The sequence below is a fragment of the Ctenopharyngodon idella genome, chromosome 21 (genome assembly GCF_019924925.1).
Source record: "Ctenopharyngodon idella isolate HZGC_01 chromosome 21, HZGC01, whole genome shotgun sequence".
NCBI classification, from domain to species: domain Eukaryota; kingdom Metazoa; phylum Chordata; class Actinopteri; order Cypriniformes; family Xenocyprididae; genus Ctenopharyngodon; species Ctenopharyngodon idella.
This window is the reverse complement of record NC_067240.1, coordinates 17561710-17577843: the sequence shown is the minus strand read 5'-3', so window position 1 is coordinate 17577843 and position 16134 is coordinate 17561710. Positions and strand designations below refer to the sequence as shown.

At 37.8% G+C, this 16134-nt stretch overlaps 1 protein-coding gene across 1 annotated transcript; it reads right to left on the bottom strand.

Moving 5' to 3' along the window:
- Positions 1-1741: 1741 nt before the first annotated feature.
- pygma (phosphorylase, glycogen, muscle A) lies at positions 1742-14597 on the bottom strand. Its single transcript, XM_051878502.1, has 20 exons — positions 14278-14597; positions 10888-10989; positions 10727-10805; positions 10423-10526; positions 9980-10111; positions 9787-9898; positions 9121-9203; positions 8673-8816; positions 8446-8538; positions 8024-8170; positions 7153-7316; positions 5916-6030; positions 5656-5757; positions 5417-5564; positions 5148-5206; positions 4883-5024; positions 3394-3601; positions 3118-3252; positions 2620-2686; positions 1742-2528 (listed from the first exon to the last, which is right to left on the bottom strand). Exons 1-20 carry the CDS (start codon positions 14518-14520, stop codon positions 2379-2381), a joined length of 2529 nt encoding a protein of 842 aa, XP_051734462.1. The 5' UTR covers positions 14521-14597; the 3' UTR covers positions 1742-2378.
- Positions 14598-16134: the final 1537 nt, after the last annotated feature.

The following is a 16134-nucleotide window of genomic DNA, read 5'->3' as shown; positions in this document are numbered from 1 at the left end:
GGAAAGTCAAGACCCGTTTACCAGCTGCCAGAGCAAATAACTCAGAGTTACTCTTCGCTTGAAACACACTGTGACAGATCGAGCCAGTTTCTTCCATTCCCCTGCCAGTTTGTGAGATGACCTCAAGGTTGATGGTGCAATAGGGGAATTTAGCATTCCTCACGTAATCGTGGCAGAGTAACCAAGCTCTAGACATTGCAGGTTAACCATTATAGTACTGCACGTCATGTATGTTATTTACTAGCAGAGTATAGCATAACTGACCCCTGATTTGAAATTTTGCTTGTGTGCATACAAGAGTGTGTGAGAGGTTGCTCACACGTGGGTAAATACTCAAGTGTCCAGCATGAATGGGTCAACGAGTGTGTGTTTACATAACACTTATTCTCATTCTTAGGAAACTGGTGCGATAAATGACAGAGCAAAGCAGTTTATTTGTAGTTTACTATATAATTGTGTTGCTCTTTAACAAAAATAACTGAAAAAAAGGCCTTGTATTTGGGATAGCTGGTTATGATTATTAATGAAAGCTGATGAGAGAGATTTTTTGTGACTTTTTCACATTACACAATCCCAAAAAGTGTTAAAAGTGCAAGCAGCAACCTCAAATTCAAACATATCTATGAGCAATGCTTACTGTCTCGCATTAAAAAATAACCGTGACCCCCTACACCAGCCATTTTGCACACATTACTGACAATCTTGTCATTTTAAGCATGCTCCTAATCCTTTAAGAACTAACAGCCAAATGCAACAGTGTTTGAGATTGCATTTAATTGGATTTTTTTCCAAGTATGCAGTGTTTGAACAGTTTAGATGGGGAAAAAACACTCTATTGAATTTCAAAACCCAAATATAACATCAAGAACCTTCTTAGATGTGATTTTTCCTCATCTCATTCTGAATATGCAATTTAGAGCATTTCCCAAGAGCACCATTAGCCTATACAGTGTTGGGGGTAACGCTTACTTTTTTTCAAGTAACTAGTAAAGTAATACATTACTTTTAAATTTAGAACAAAATATCCGAGTTACTTTTTCGAATAAGTACCGCAAGTCACTTTGCTTTCCCACTTATTGGCTGACTACTCTCCTGTCCACATGTTGAGAAGAAAACGGAAGTGCTGTGTGCGCTGTGTAAACATGATGATTATTGTAGTTCTAGGGTACGTTTACACGACAACGATATGCTTAAAACAGAGAAGTTTGTTCCTTTGAGTTTTGTCAAAACGATCCCCATTCCCACGAATCCGTGAAAATGACTAAAAATGCTGTATTCTGCTGGCAGGCCATTAGATGGCGATAAAACACTACAGACTGAACGTGTAATGCGCATGTGCATGACGGCATCGTTTTCACAGATTCACTTTTTTGTTGTTTACACGGAGACAGTTTTCAAAAACTTGCATTTTGAAACCCGTTTTCAAAGGTTTTCCTTTTCAGGCACCCAAAACGCCGTTGTCAAGTAAATGAACGGCCAAAACGCATAAAAGTTTTACGTTTTTAGTTGATAATGGTGTCGTGTAAACAGCCCCCTAGACTACATGTGAGCAGGCATTTATTCATCTCACAAAAACAGATTCAGTATCCCTCAAAATGAATTAAAACAGTGAAATGCAAACTCATAATATTACACAAACCTGCAATAATTAATGTTAAAGAATACAAATAAACTTTATGTACTTTTGATAATCCAATTCAACCATACTAACAAGCAAAAACGACATTAAATAAACATCACATTTGTGTTTCATTTTTTTTTGTTTTTATTGACAAAGTAAGAGTGTTGAACTTTCTTCTCCTGCATCCTTTTCTTCTGCAATCCAGAAAAGCAGCACAGCCTGAAAGATTTGTTTGAGCTGCGGCCTCTACTGTACAGATGTGAATTTGCATTTACAAAAAATAACTTTTTTTTGTTGTTATAAGGAAAACAAACAAACAGTCCAGCCCAGATAAGAAAAAGTAACAGAAAAGTAATGTAACGCATTACTTTCCATTAAATGTAACTAGTTAATGCAATATTGTAATGCGTTACTTTTAAAAGTAACTTTCCCCAACACTAAGCCTATGTAGATCGTAGAGACCATTGGTGCCAATAGTTTCTACGATCTACAATGCTTTTGGAAAACGCAGCCCTGGTTTTTGCTGAATAATGCTGATATAGATGTTACCTGTTGAACATTGATTGAGTTTGTTGAAGTTATTGATTGTTTGTGAAGTGAATGAGGCAGAAAATTAAAGATTGAAGATTGACAGATTGTGTTCGGGTCGCCATAGGAAGACAGAGCAGGACAGGTGTAGCTGGATTCATGAAGAGGGAGCATCTAGTGTTGCTCGATCATACAGGTTGTTCTTGGTTCGAGATGGGCAGGTGGAGGTTTATTTTGGGTCATCAGGTGCAGCAATCTTCTCCAGAGTGGGCTCCACACCCCAGATCTCACGGGCGTACTGGGAGATGGTGCGGTCGCTGGAGAACATGCCCGAACCAGCAATGTTGAGGATGACTTTCTTGGTCCATTCCTTGGGTTTCTGTCAAAAGGAGCAGATTTATAAATCATTAAAGTTCATAATTTCTCTCTCTTTCTCTTTGCCAATTTAACAAAAAACAGTTTACACTCACCTTATACAAAGCACTGACTTTCTCTTGGCATTTGATGTAGTCTTCATAGTCAGCAAACACCTTGAACCTGTGCAAAAAAAAAACAAAAAACAGATGATTCATATATGAATGTTGTTAAAAGTTGTTAAGACCCATATAGAAGTTAAGCTTTTTTAACTGGAGAAAATGGACTGCAAATGATCACCAGATTCTATGTGAAATGAACAGCAAATGATTGATGTGTAAGGTACAGTACTTTTAAGAGTTATAAGTTATTATTAGCTCCCCATATATTTTGTATATAGTTGTTAAAATGGGGGGAAATACAAATCATTTTGAAAAAGAAAAAAATTTGTTTCCAGAATGGATGGCTGTACAATTTACATTTACTGTAAAAAATAATGCCTATCTTGGTCATTGTATGTGTTTCCTTGTACAACGGGAAAAATGGTGTCTATTACTGACTATCTTTGTTTGTGGCAATGTGTATGTGAAAGTTTCTTGTTCCTGTTTCTCTACCTATCATGGTGCATAAGCATGTTGACAATATCCTTGAAGAGGTCTGGCTGTTTTGGGCTGAAGAATCCTCCTGCGATCTGGTCTATGGCTTGCTTCAGCTCTGGAATACGATTGTAGAACTCGGATGCGTTGTATCTGCAGGTCATGTCATACGCAGTACATACATACACTGTGTGAGTGCTTATTATTCTATCACTAAATCCTAAGTACAATAATAAAAAAAAAAAATTTTAATTTTTTTTTTTTTTAGTAATAAAATTTGCATATTTTCCCAACCCTCTAGCATCCATGGCTTCGACATCCTCCACTCTCATGCCGAAAATAAAGAAGTTGTCTTCTCCTGCTTCCTCTGCCATCTCCACATTGGCTCCATCCATGGTGCCGATGGTCAGAGCTCCGTTCAACATGAACTTCATGTTGCCTGTTCCAGAAGCTTCTGTGCCGGCTGTGGAGATCTGCTCGGACAGGTCAGATGCAGGGATCACTGATAAAAAGAAAACAATATGCAGGGAGATTCTTCATGACCACATGACTCACACTTTCAGGCGAATATAAGACAGTATAAATGCCGCTGGAATTAGTTTTAAAGTGAGGAAACGAAGATGGGCAGGTAGTGTTGGGGAAAAGTAACTTTTAAAAGTAATGCATTACATTATTGCATTACTCCCTAAAAACGTAACTAATTGCGTTACTTAGTTATTTTTTGAGTAATGTGTTACCTGAAAAGTAATGTGTTACTTTAGCGTTACTTTTTCTCACTTGGGCTGGGCTTGCTTGTTTGTTTCTAATAACAAAAAAAAGTTACATTTTTGGAAAATGTAAAGGCCCTTTCACACCAAAAGTGAAATGAATAAGCCTCAGGCTGAAGGAAATGCATATTTACGCCTGTACAGTAAAGGGCGCAGCTCAAACAAACTGCTGTGCCGCCATTTTGGATTAAAGAAGAATAGGATACAGGAGAAGGAAGTTCAACACTCTTATTTCTAAATCTAATCTAAAGTAATTTTTGCTTATTAGTACAGTTGAATTGGATCATCGAAGGTCAGCAGCAAAGACATTGGTTAATAAAGTGAGAGTAAATACATCAAGTATATTTGTGTAATTTAATATAGTTAATTATTAGGGTAAAATTCTTCTGAGATTACATTTCACAGTTTTTATTCATTTTGAGGAATACTGAATGTTTTCATGCAAGTAAGATGAGTAAATGCATGTTCACATTTAGTCTAGAACTACAATAACCATCATGTTTACACAGCGCACACAACACCTCTGCACTTCTTCACTCACATGGGGACACGAGAGCTGTCAATCAGTAAATGTGAAAAAGTAACTTGCATTACTTATCTGAAAAAGTAGATATTTTGTTGTAAATTGAAAAAGTAATGCGTTACTTTACTAGTTACTTGGAAAAGTAATCTGATTACATAACTCAAGTTACTTGTAATGCATTACCCCCAACACTAGATGTCACTATATGGAGATTGAGCTAATTAATATCAATCAGCTAATTAATATGCATGATCCACAGAGGTTACAATGCTTCATGTTTTTACCACCATGTTATTTTAAATTTTTTTTAATTAATTACATTTAATATTAATTAATTTGAATATTGTCTGTAGTAGAGCTCATGTCCAATTATCAAAACGTAAATTATATGATTAAATTATCAAGGTATGAAAAATAAAACAAATGCACATTTAATTTATATGAAAACACAATCTTGGATAATATCAAGACACTTGATATTGTAATATGGCACCTTTTTCAGCAAGGGTAACTCTGTAGTTCTCCAGGAAAATGACTTTGAGGCGGTCGCCCACCACTGGGTCATTGTTGACCACCTCACCAATAGCTGTGATGAGACGAATGATCATTTTAGCCGTGTGGTAGCCTGGGGCAGCCTGGGAAGGATTGAGCAAGAACATAATAACACATACAACAATTCAAATATGACAAAAGAATCAAATAAACCTCTTCATGCTAATCTGACTGCATTTAAGTCAGTTGACACATTGCAAGATTACCTTTCCTCCAATCATAATTGTTCTTGGGGTCCACTGTTTGTTAGGCTCTTTCTTGATACCTGCAAAATAAAAATAACTCATATTTTATGGAATTTTATTTTAATTATTTATTTATGCTTTATTTCTTTTTCATATTTTTTTCTTTTATATTATTTATAATATAAAATATTTGATTTATGTATGTTTATTTTCAATTCCAAAAAACACCCCTAAGTGATAGTGATAATGAGAAGGGGACATGAAGGAGTTAAAGTGCAGAAGACACTCACGGTTGTAGAAAGTGATAATGTGCAGACAGTTAAGCAGCTGCCTCTTATACTCATGGATTCTCTTCACCTGAAGATCAAACATTGAGTTGGGGTTGATCTTTACTTTGTAGTGCTCTTCCAGGTGCACAGCAAACTTCATCTTGTTCTCCTAGAAGAGGTGCGAACATCAAGAGAAATCCATTTTAAACTCCAAAACCCACTGGGCCATTGATACGTGCCATATATTCATCATCTCTAACCTGTTTAACTTTGGCGATATCTCGAATGAAAGCATCGTCGTTGACAAAATTACGAAGCTTTTGCAGCTGATCCAGGTCGCGAATGAAGTCCTCTCCGATTCTCTAACATTTGAGCAGAAAGTCAAAGCAGGCTATACATCATGACATTATACGTTACTGTATATAACAGTGCAATTAGTGCACACAAACTTCTGCTGTCCTGTCGTAGTTAGTTATGTTAACAAACAACAAATGAAGTTATGAAGCACAGCAACACCAACCTCTGCAATGACCTCAGCCAGACCAGGGTTGCACATCACCAACCAACGGCGAGGGGTGATACCATTGGTTTTGTTCTGGAACTTGTGTGGATCCATCTCATAGAAGTCTTTGAATCTATTTAGTAAAGGAATAGATGATTCATTCTGTCATTATTAACTCACCCTCATGTCATTTGAAACTAGTAGAAATTTAAGTCAATTATTCACTGAGAACTACTCTGACTGGGTGATTTGTAAGTAAGAACATTTCAGTAACAAATCGTTCAGTCCACTTTGTGAACTAGATAAGCGGCACAATCTCAAAACAACAATTTGTTCAATTATCAAGTTCAGTTCACTGACTTAATGATCCAATGTCTTTTTCTTTCGGGGAACACAAAGTTGTCATATGACACATTTGTGAATTGTCATTTATACTATTTCTTTAATACCAAAGTCCCCCTGTAGTCAATAATTTTATCCCTCAAAACTCATCTTTGATCACCAAAATGACAAAATTCTTCATGCCTTAAAACAGCTTAAATATAAGTCTACACCCTGGCTTCAGTTAGTAAACGCGGACTGATTAATATGCAAATTAGCCCCGCCCCCACTCACACCAGCTCAGAGATCCACTCGGTCAACTTTACTGAAGTAAACGCTGCACAATGGTATCGCTCTTTACAACATCGGACACATAACGATAATTAAAGGGTTAGTTCACCCCAAAATGAGACGTTCATCTTAGAAACACAAATCAAGATCTTTTTGATGACAGAATTCTGTCAGATTTCCTTCCATAGACTGCCTTCGCAACTGAAACTTTGACGCTTCAAAAAGTTCATAAAGAGGCTGGAAAACTAATCCATGTGAATCGAGCGGTTTAGTCCAAATTTTCTGAAGAGACTCAATCGCTTTTTATGATGAACAGATTTAATTTAGGCTTTTACTTGCATATAAACATTGATCAGCGAACATAAGCAGAAGCTCAACCTAACCTGAATGACGCAGAAGAACAAAACTCTTTCAGAAGCTCAAAAGTGCTGCGTAACACACGAGAATGAACCTTATTGGTTACACAGCACGTTTGAGCTTCCGGAAGAGGTGAATTTGCACATGGTTTGTCTTAAAGCATATTAAAAACATCACAGACATATAAACAACATTAAAAACTTGATTTTCACCACAGGGGGTCTTTCAGATAGTTTGTAAAGATCTGTGATTAACATGGTTTATCTTTATGTTTTTGAATACATACATGGTAGCTTTGAGGATGTCCGAGTGGATACGTGCCACACCATTGACTGCATGAGAGCCAACTATGCACATATGAGCCATGTTGACTCTCTTCTGTCCGCCCTCCTCAATGAGAGACATGCGGCGCATTCGGTCCACATCACCGGGGTAACGAGAGGACACGCGCTATAACAACAAACAGACTGTGTTCTGTATTCAACACACTCACAAAACACACTTTTTGATGTTATGGCATCTATCAGCAACATTTTGGATTGATAATATTTGTCTACTACAGTCTACTAATAGAGTTAGTTGACATGTAGTTGCAAAGTTACTTATAGTTAGTAGAATGTCTAAAGTGGACCATCAAAACTAAGTGTAACCGAATACTTTTATTAACCAAGAGTGCATTAAATTGATCTAAAGTGGCAGTAAAGACTTCTATCATGTTACAAAATAGTCAAAATGTTTTTTGAACTTTCTATTCATCAAATAATTTGGAAAAAAGAATTGTGGTTTCCATTAAATATTAAGCACCACAACTGTTTTCAAGATTGATAATGATAAAAAAAATGTTTCTTAAACACCAAATTAGTATATTAGAGTGATTTCTAAAGGATCATGTGACACTCAAGACTGGAGTGATGCTGAAAATTCAGCTTTGCCATCACAGGAATAAAGTACATTTTAAAATACATTAAAATATAAAATAATTATTTTAAATTGTAACAATATTTCACAATATTAGTTTTTACTGTATTTTGGATCACATACAGATCAAAGCATTAGAAATTTACTTAAAAACCTTACAAGCTTTTGAACAGCCAATTCTTGGCTCTCAAGTTTTGTGTAAAAGTGTGTTATAGTTTTGTGTTGTGTTGAAGCTGGACCTCCATGTGGCGGCGGTTGATTTCATAGATGATCTCGAGGTGCCGGGGCAGCAGGGACTGGAAGAGGTCAATAGGCCAGCGTTCCAGAGCCTCAGGCAGCACAGTGTGGTTGGTGTAAGCGCAGGTCCTAACGCAGATGTCCCATGCCTGTAGTGAGTGAGAGAGTCAACATGGTTTGGCTTAAAACTTATCCAGTAGACTTCATTTATATTAAGAGAGCAAAACAAATATTACTTTAAATGTAAAATAGTTAATGTAATGATGAGATCTGAGCTTTTCTGTACTCTGTCGCCCTCTAGAGTTATGAGTCTGTGGCCTTTCAGTGTTGTATAAAACTGAAGGAATGATTCATTTACATAATTATCACTGTAAAAAAAAAAAAAAAAAAAAAAAAAAAAAAATCACATTCACAAGTCTCAAACCTTCTCCCAAGATAGTTTTTCTTCATCAACCAGCACTCTCATCAGCTCAGGGATGGCTAAGGCAGGGTGAGTGTCATTCAGCTGAATGGCCACCTGAGAGCAGCCAAACAAAAGAAGATCAAGATAAGCAGAGCTGTGACACTCATACCCTTCACTGCTGAAAGCAACTTCAAGACATACATCTTTCAATGAGACATTAGAAGAACTTCAGATATGTATAAGCTGACCTTGTCAGGCAGAGCACTGAAGTCTGTGCGCACAATATCCCTGGAGCCGAACTTGGAAGCCTTGAAGCGGCGGATGATGTCTTGGAGAGTCGCAGCCACTACAAAGTACTCCTGCTTCAATCTGAGCTCCTTACCCTCAAAAAACTATAAGAAGACATGGACCGAAAGCTTCAGGCAGGTGCTTAAAGACCACTTGTGTCATAACTATGGCTGTCCTTAAAGGAATAGTCGACCCAGAGATTGAATGGTTTTCTTTTATGATGCTTTTGTGACCCTTTTTAAAGCTTGAAAGCCTCAATCTTCATACATTGTAAGAGCAACCAGCATCTTCCTCAAAATGTCTTCCTTGTGCGTTTGAAACAACATGAGGGTAAGGAAATTTTGACCGAATGTTCATTTTTAGGTGAACTATTCCTTTAAAATGAGGACCTATTGTGTGTTTACTGACGTTGTCATTGGGGTAGAGCACACGAGAGATGTTCTCCGCCAGGTTCCTGTCCAGCACGGCCTGAATGTAGCCACCAACATTAACTGAGGATGGAAGGAGAACATGTGAGACAGATTCCAATCTGGTTAAGGAAAGGGTGTCCAAACCTGCTCCTGGAGGATCACTGTCCCGCAGAGTTTAGCTCCAACTTGTCTCAACACACCTGCCTGAAAGTTTCTAGTATGCCTAGTAAGAACTAGGTTGAAGTTCAGATTAGCTCGTTCAGATGTGTCTAATTGGGTTTGAAGCTAATATCTGCAGCATAGTGCCCAATCCTGCCCTCCAGAGGCAGGATTGCACACCCCTGGTTTAAGGCTTTGATATACTCACGGCAAAGTCGAACCAGATAAGATTTGCACATAAAAGATGGCGGAGCCTCAGAGCCACTGCCACAGACCAACGGTAGTTTATCAGCCTTATCAAAGGTGTTTATCAGCCTTTCCGAAAAGTTCACTTTGGCAAACTCTTTTGAACTCCCAAAATGTGCTCCAAACTAACTTAGTTTTGGCCTGATTTTGTTGAAAATGACCTGTTCATTCTTCAATTTAGCTTGAAGTATATTGAGTCTTAGTATGCAGGTCTAGGCTGGTTCTTTCAGCATGTACCATAACTGTTACTGGTACTCACAGTCTTTCAGGTTGAAATCGCAAGGGGCTTTGGCAGACCACAGCCTCATGGTGTTTACAATGTTGTTTCTGTATCCAGGTACGGGGGTGTCATAGGGCAAAGCCAAGACAACCTGGGTAAACAAAATAAATAGGTTTGTGAATATAGTATTACCACACACAATTGTAGAGCTTTATGAATGGTGATGCTATACCTGAGTATCCACCCATTTCACTCCATCTGGGTGATGCTCTGTCCTACCATAGAAGTGCACAGGGCGCATATATTCTGGACGAGCTTTCTCCCATGGGTTACCATACCGGAGCCAGTCATCTGCTTCTTCAACCTGTCGATCATTGATATTATCAGAATTTCAAGATATGTGCAGAGTAAACATGTTTAATTATAAGTAATATGTATGCATAATGTTTACAAATGGAAAGAATGTGAATGTGAAAAGGTGTTTGCTATGGTGTTGTGGGTGGTTGATAAAGCCATGATAGGTGTTCTTTTAGCTATAGGGCAATGATTGGTGGTTGCTTGGGAGTTCTGGGTGGTTGCATTGCAATGATAGGTCGTACTAGTGTGTTCTAGGTGTTTTTTTTTTTCTTTTTGTTTTTTAAATCAAGTCAAACTATTAAAGGTAATTTAAACTACCTGCCAGCCATTGCAGATTTTCTGGTTGAAGATACCAAACTCATAGCGAATGCCGTAACCGTAGGCAGCCAGGCCAAGAGAGGCCATAGAGTCCAGAAAGCAAGCTAACGGACAAAGAGAGAGACCAAGGGTGGGTGAGCCTTTTCAGAAACAGATTTATTATGCCTGTGAAAGGTTCTGTATAGCTTTGAAAGTTTCAAAAGCAGGCTGGTCCACTATTCTCTGACTTTCTTGTGCAATGTTCAAAAAATCCATATACTGAGAATAATTGTTACTCTTTCAGTCCTGAGGTCAGATTACTAACCAGCTAGACGACCAAGGCCTCCATTTCCCAGTCCAGCATCTTCCTCCATCTCCTGCAGCTCTTCCATGTCCAGACCCAACTGAAGAACAAGGTATGTAATCATTCATTGGTTTCAAAACTATCATCTAAAGCAATACACTGGCTTAATTGTGTTGTCTTACCTGATACGTGGCTTCATCACAAGCGTTCTCCAGGGCCAGATTCACCATTGTGTTCTGCAAGGTACGGCCCATGTAGAACTCCAGGGAAAGGTAATATACACGCTAACAGACACAAGGATAAGACAGAGATAGTCAGGAGATTATTACTTTGGTAACACTTTAGAGTAAGGTCTCATTTGTTAACATTAGTTCTGTCATGACAACTAATGGCATGGTAATGGGTATGACAATGTTGATATGTTTGGCCTTGGCGGAATAGATCTGCTACGCTGCTGCTATTGCTTTTATTGCTGATGCTGCAGAGCAAGTACAGGACTTGCTACTGCCAATACATACACAACACACTGCTGTGAACAACTAAGACATGCTGATGCTGTACAATATAGTGTACATGAATTACCCATAGCACATCTATACAGGTGGAGCTGGGGAAGGTGGAGGGTTTCTGAAAGCGCGCGCTGCACTGTGAAGGCAAATGCTACCCAAGTATTTGAAGGTTGAGCATGCAAGCTCATTGGCTACTGATACAGCAGGAACCAATCATCTGTGCCCTTTAGATAATGATGAGCAGGTTGAGTTAAAGGACCTATTAGCCTGTGCCATCTAGAGTTTCATGACAGAACTTTGCATTGAATGCACTAGCTAACATGAACCAGTGGTGTAAAGTAAAATTTCTCCCAAAAAAGAAAATTCTGTCATCATTTGCTCACCCTCATGTTGTTCCAAACCTGTATGAGTTTCTTTCTTCTGTTGAACACAAAATAAGATATTTTGAAGAATGTAGCAATTGACCATACTATGGAAGTCAAATTCTCCCATCAACTGTCTGCTAACCGACATTCTTCAGAATATCTTATTTTGTGTTTAACAGAAGAAAGAAACTCATACAGATTTGGGACAACTTGAGGGTCAGTAATTGATGGCAAAATTTTCATTTTTGGGTGAACTATACCTTTAAGTATCTCTTTGGCTATTTTGTAGGTTTACTGAATGTCAAAGATATTAGCAACTTTTACTCTCTTGACTGCATTTTTGAATGAGTATATTTACACTTTACTACAATACATTTTTGTGTTTAGTAATGCAATTACTTCTTACATTTTCTGCAGCAGTTTATTTTCTTCTACAAAAGAAATGATATCGCCATCTACAGGGCATTGAAGGTACTATATCTTGTTCGTATTGCCCTTACACAAACTTGTTAACAGGACTACTTTATGCGAATGTGAGTGCATTAGCAGGTAGTTGCTGAACCGCAGGTGTTTCATATATGAGATGAGGACGAAACTAGCACGTCCAGTGCAAGTAGGCTTTGACTATTTCATTTTATTTAACATTATTTTATCCCTTATATTGAAGAGACCTTGGTTTACTTATGGCCTTTTTGAGCACTTGAGCTTAACCGAGACTTGAGTGTTTGTAGACGCTTATTGCAACATTGAGGCGTTCAGTTTTATTTTGATTTTAGAAAATAAACGTGATTGCTCTCCTCACAAATCAACTGTTTCTTGTTTTCCTCTGGCATGACCCTTAGGTGTTGAGGACTACTGGATCTTTCAGCCTACATTTAGTACAAATACTTAGTACTGTTCAAATCAGATACTCTAACTCCCGGTTTCATTGGCTTAATCTAAAAATGTTGAAATTAACATTGACTAATATTAATAAATGATGTAGAAGTATTTTTCATTGTTAGCTCATGTTAACTAGTGAAGTTAGAAAATGAAACCTTATTGATAAAGTGTTAACATTTCTGTACATACATATACAGTATAGAAATACAGCAAGGAACCTGACATTGTTTACATAATGTTTATGTACTTCAATATATTGATTTAGGGTTACCAAGTCAAGACCCCACAGACCGCCCTCCGCCTGGGCACTATTTTTAGATTTATTTAGGACTATTTTAATACTTCCTAGCATAGGGATGATTTAACACATGGCAATCCGATACCATCCCTGTTGTAGCCTTTGACATTTTAGGCCTTCCTTTGGTGTTGGGTATGAAAAGCAAGAGAGAGAAAGAGACAGTAGAGGTGAGAGTGGGCGTGTGGCGGCACGACGGGCTGAAACAGACTAGTCAGAGATTGGGGAAGGTCATTGGTGTTATATAACACTGGCAAAAAATAACCAGCAGTGAGGTCACCAGAAAAGGTTACAGAGAGTGTGATGATATTCTGTAAAGCATCTAATGAAGAAGGTCTGAGTGCAGACCAATGTTGTGCAAATTTTTACTGATGTTGAAAACTATGAAACAGATGGCAGTGTCCAGGTAAACCACAAACTTCTACCCATACCAGCAGTTTCTTAGCATCTAAAAGCTTTGAAATCATGTAACTGGTTTCTTAGATAAATTTAATTCGCACATAATTTCCACAATCACATTTTCAAGGAAACAGTCATGAGCCTCATTGGAGCTCTAATGTTCAAGTCAAGGTTTACTGCTGATGTCCACCTACAGGAACAGGAGCAGAATGGAACTCTCTGAAGACGTCCAGGTCATTTTTATTTATGATATTTCCTGTAAAAAGTCTTTATGTAACTCAGATTTATTATGAGGTTGCATTACATGTCACCTCCTCATCCCGTATAGGTTTCTACAGTGACCTTTCATTTAGGGAGCAACTTTTGACCTTTATATCCTAGACACCAATTCCATCCAGGGATTTCGGGCTAGACGGGAGAGGAAAAGGTCAAGGATGCTGAGCTGTGGTTTCATCTCCTGTCTTCCGGCTCAGATTTTGATGCCTTGAATACTGACTCGTTCTTTTTATACTTTTTCTGCTGCTTGATCTTTTTAATATTTATAAAATATATAGCGAAGGTCCCTCTAGTAATTTTTCAATGAAATATGGTGTAGAACAGATCAAATATTATATATAGATGTTAAAATGAAAATATTGTTTCTTTGTTCTAAAGATGAAAAATTATCTGCATTATCACCATTCGTATTCATTATGCACGCACATGACAGGACGCATTAATCTGGAGATGCACAAAGTGCTAGTAATGTACAGATCATGCTATTGATCATCTAAAATGCTCATTCATTTTCCCCAAGTTGCAAGAAATTCCCCAAGAAATTACATTAGACTACCAAAGATGTACTAAAGTTGTACTTTGTTTTTAATCTGTAAGTGAATCCTGATTATATTTTGCAGAGGGTGTTTATCCCAGTCTACCTGAAGTTCTCTGTGAAGAAAGGTCACAAAAGGTCAGCAATGCTGTGGTCAAGCAGGGCATCACAAATGCCATGTTATTAGAGATGCATTGACAGATGTACTGTAGTTATTAATTGCTTAAAAAACATGTCTTTTGTTTTGGTGCAGTAGTGTCATGCATGGATTTGCTTTTGTTTTGGTACAATCTCTACATGCATGAACTTACTTTGGGGTCTTTCTCGTAATAACTCTGCTGTGTTCTGATCCATCTGCCTACCAAGTGGTCTCTGACTGTGTGCGCGAGCGCAAAGTAATAATCCCGTTTGGTGGATACGTTCCTGTCCTTCACCAGCGTGAAATGCAAATGGCGATTAAAGTTTTTCTTTAAATCTGCCACATTCTCCACACCGGCGAGCCCCTTCACAGAAATCTGCTTCTTTCTATCGTGGTCTGACAGTGGTTTAGACATGGTGACAGAAGACTCGTCTTTGGTTCAGGTAAGAGTGTAAACACCAGACCGCACGCAGCACCCATGTAGCGTTGAGGGCTCTCCTTATTTAAAGTTCCCCTCATGAATATTAATTAGAGGGCGGGGTCGGCGCGCAGCCATCCGCCAATTATGTTTTCAATATAAGTTTACGCTTTTTGAACAAGAGGATACGATGATTTATTTTTTACGCAGCTGTTAAATATGTACAATAGAAGTGTAAATTACTTATAAATACCCGTATTTTGAGTTGAACTACAACTTGTACAATCGTTTGAGATTGCAGAGCTCTCTCGAGCCCAAGACATTAATAGCTGCAATGACCCAGCTCAAAGGCCATGATATTTGAACGGCATGCAGCTCGCATAGTTCCATATAACAGCTGAGCACCACACATGAATTCTCAATCTTGCTTAAATTAATATAACAATTTGAAACAGAACATTTAGCAAATTTAATAGACAGTTTCCTTCATAGGGAACTGCAACCTTTACAGACCCTCCAGACTGTCAGCCAACCTAGGGACCAGCAAATCACTTTTTACACATTAAAACTAGCACATTAACTAACTAGCGTTTTTTCCCCCCAAAGAAAATTATAATATATTTCTTCCCTGCAGTACCTTCACATCCTTCAAAGCAGAACTTGGTGTGATTTATTTTAGATTCATCCAACACTGCAATAAATAAATAAATAATCAGTTCTTGATCTTCTTAATTTACATAATTACAATGGATTTAATGTAAATGTAGGCTACACCCATATTCAAGATAAATAAAAAGGCAGTAGTAGAAGTTTTTTTTTTTTTTCCAGTGCAAATATTTTTTCATACCCTAATCATAATCCTACGTCCAATTTTATTCCTAATTAAACAACACTAATTTCTCATTCCATTAAGTTCAGGTTTTAACTTCAGAAGGTTATTTGACATTTTTGTCAACACAAGCTTCAGTAAAAGTCAGAGTGAGACATTAAAGGATTAGTTCACTTTCATATAAAATTTTCCTGATAATTTACTCACCCCCATGTCATCCAAGATGTCCATGTCTTTCTTTCTTCAGTCGCAAAGAAATTAAGGTTTTTGATGAAAACATTCCAGGATTATTCTCCTTATAATGGACTTCAATGGCCTCCAAATGGTTAGGTCAAAATTATAGTTTCAGTGCAGCTTCAAAGGGCTTTAAACGATACCAGACGAGGAATAAGGGTCTTCTCTAGCGAAACGATCGGTCATTTTCAAAAAAAATGTAAATGTATATGCTTTATATAAACAAATGATCGCCTTCCAAGTGCTTCCGCCAAAACCGCACTTTTGTATTCTTCGAAAAGCTTACGCTGTATGTCCTACGCCTTCCCTATTCAACTTACAGAACGAACGCAGCGCCAGTTAGATTTTTTCCATAAGTTGAATAGGGAAGGCGTAGGACATACAGCGTAAGCTTTTTGAAGAATACGAAAGTACGGTTTTGGCGGAAGCACTTGGAAGGCGATCATTTGTTTATATAAAGCATATACATTTACATTTTTTCCGAAAATGACCGGTTTCACTAGATAAGACCTTTATTCCTCATCTGGTATCGTTTAAAGCCCTTTGAA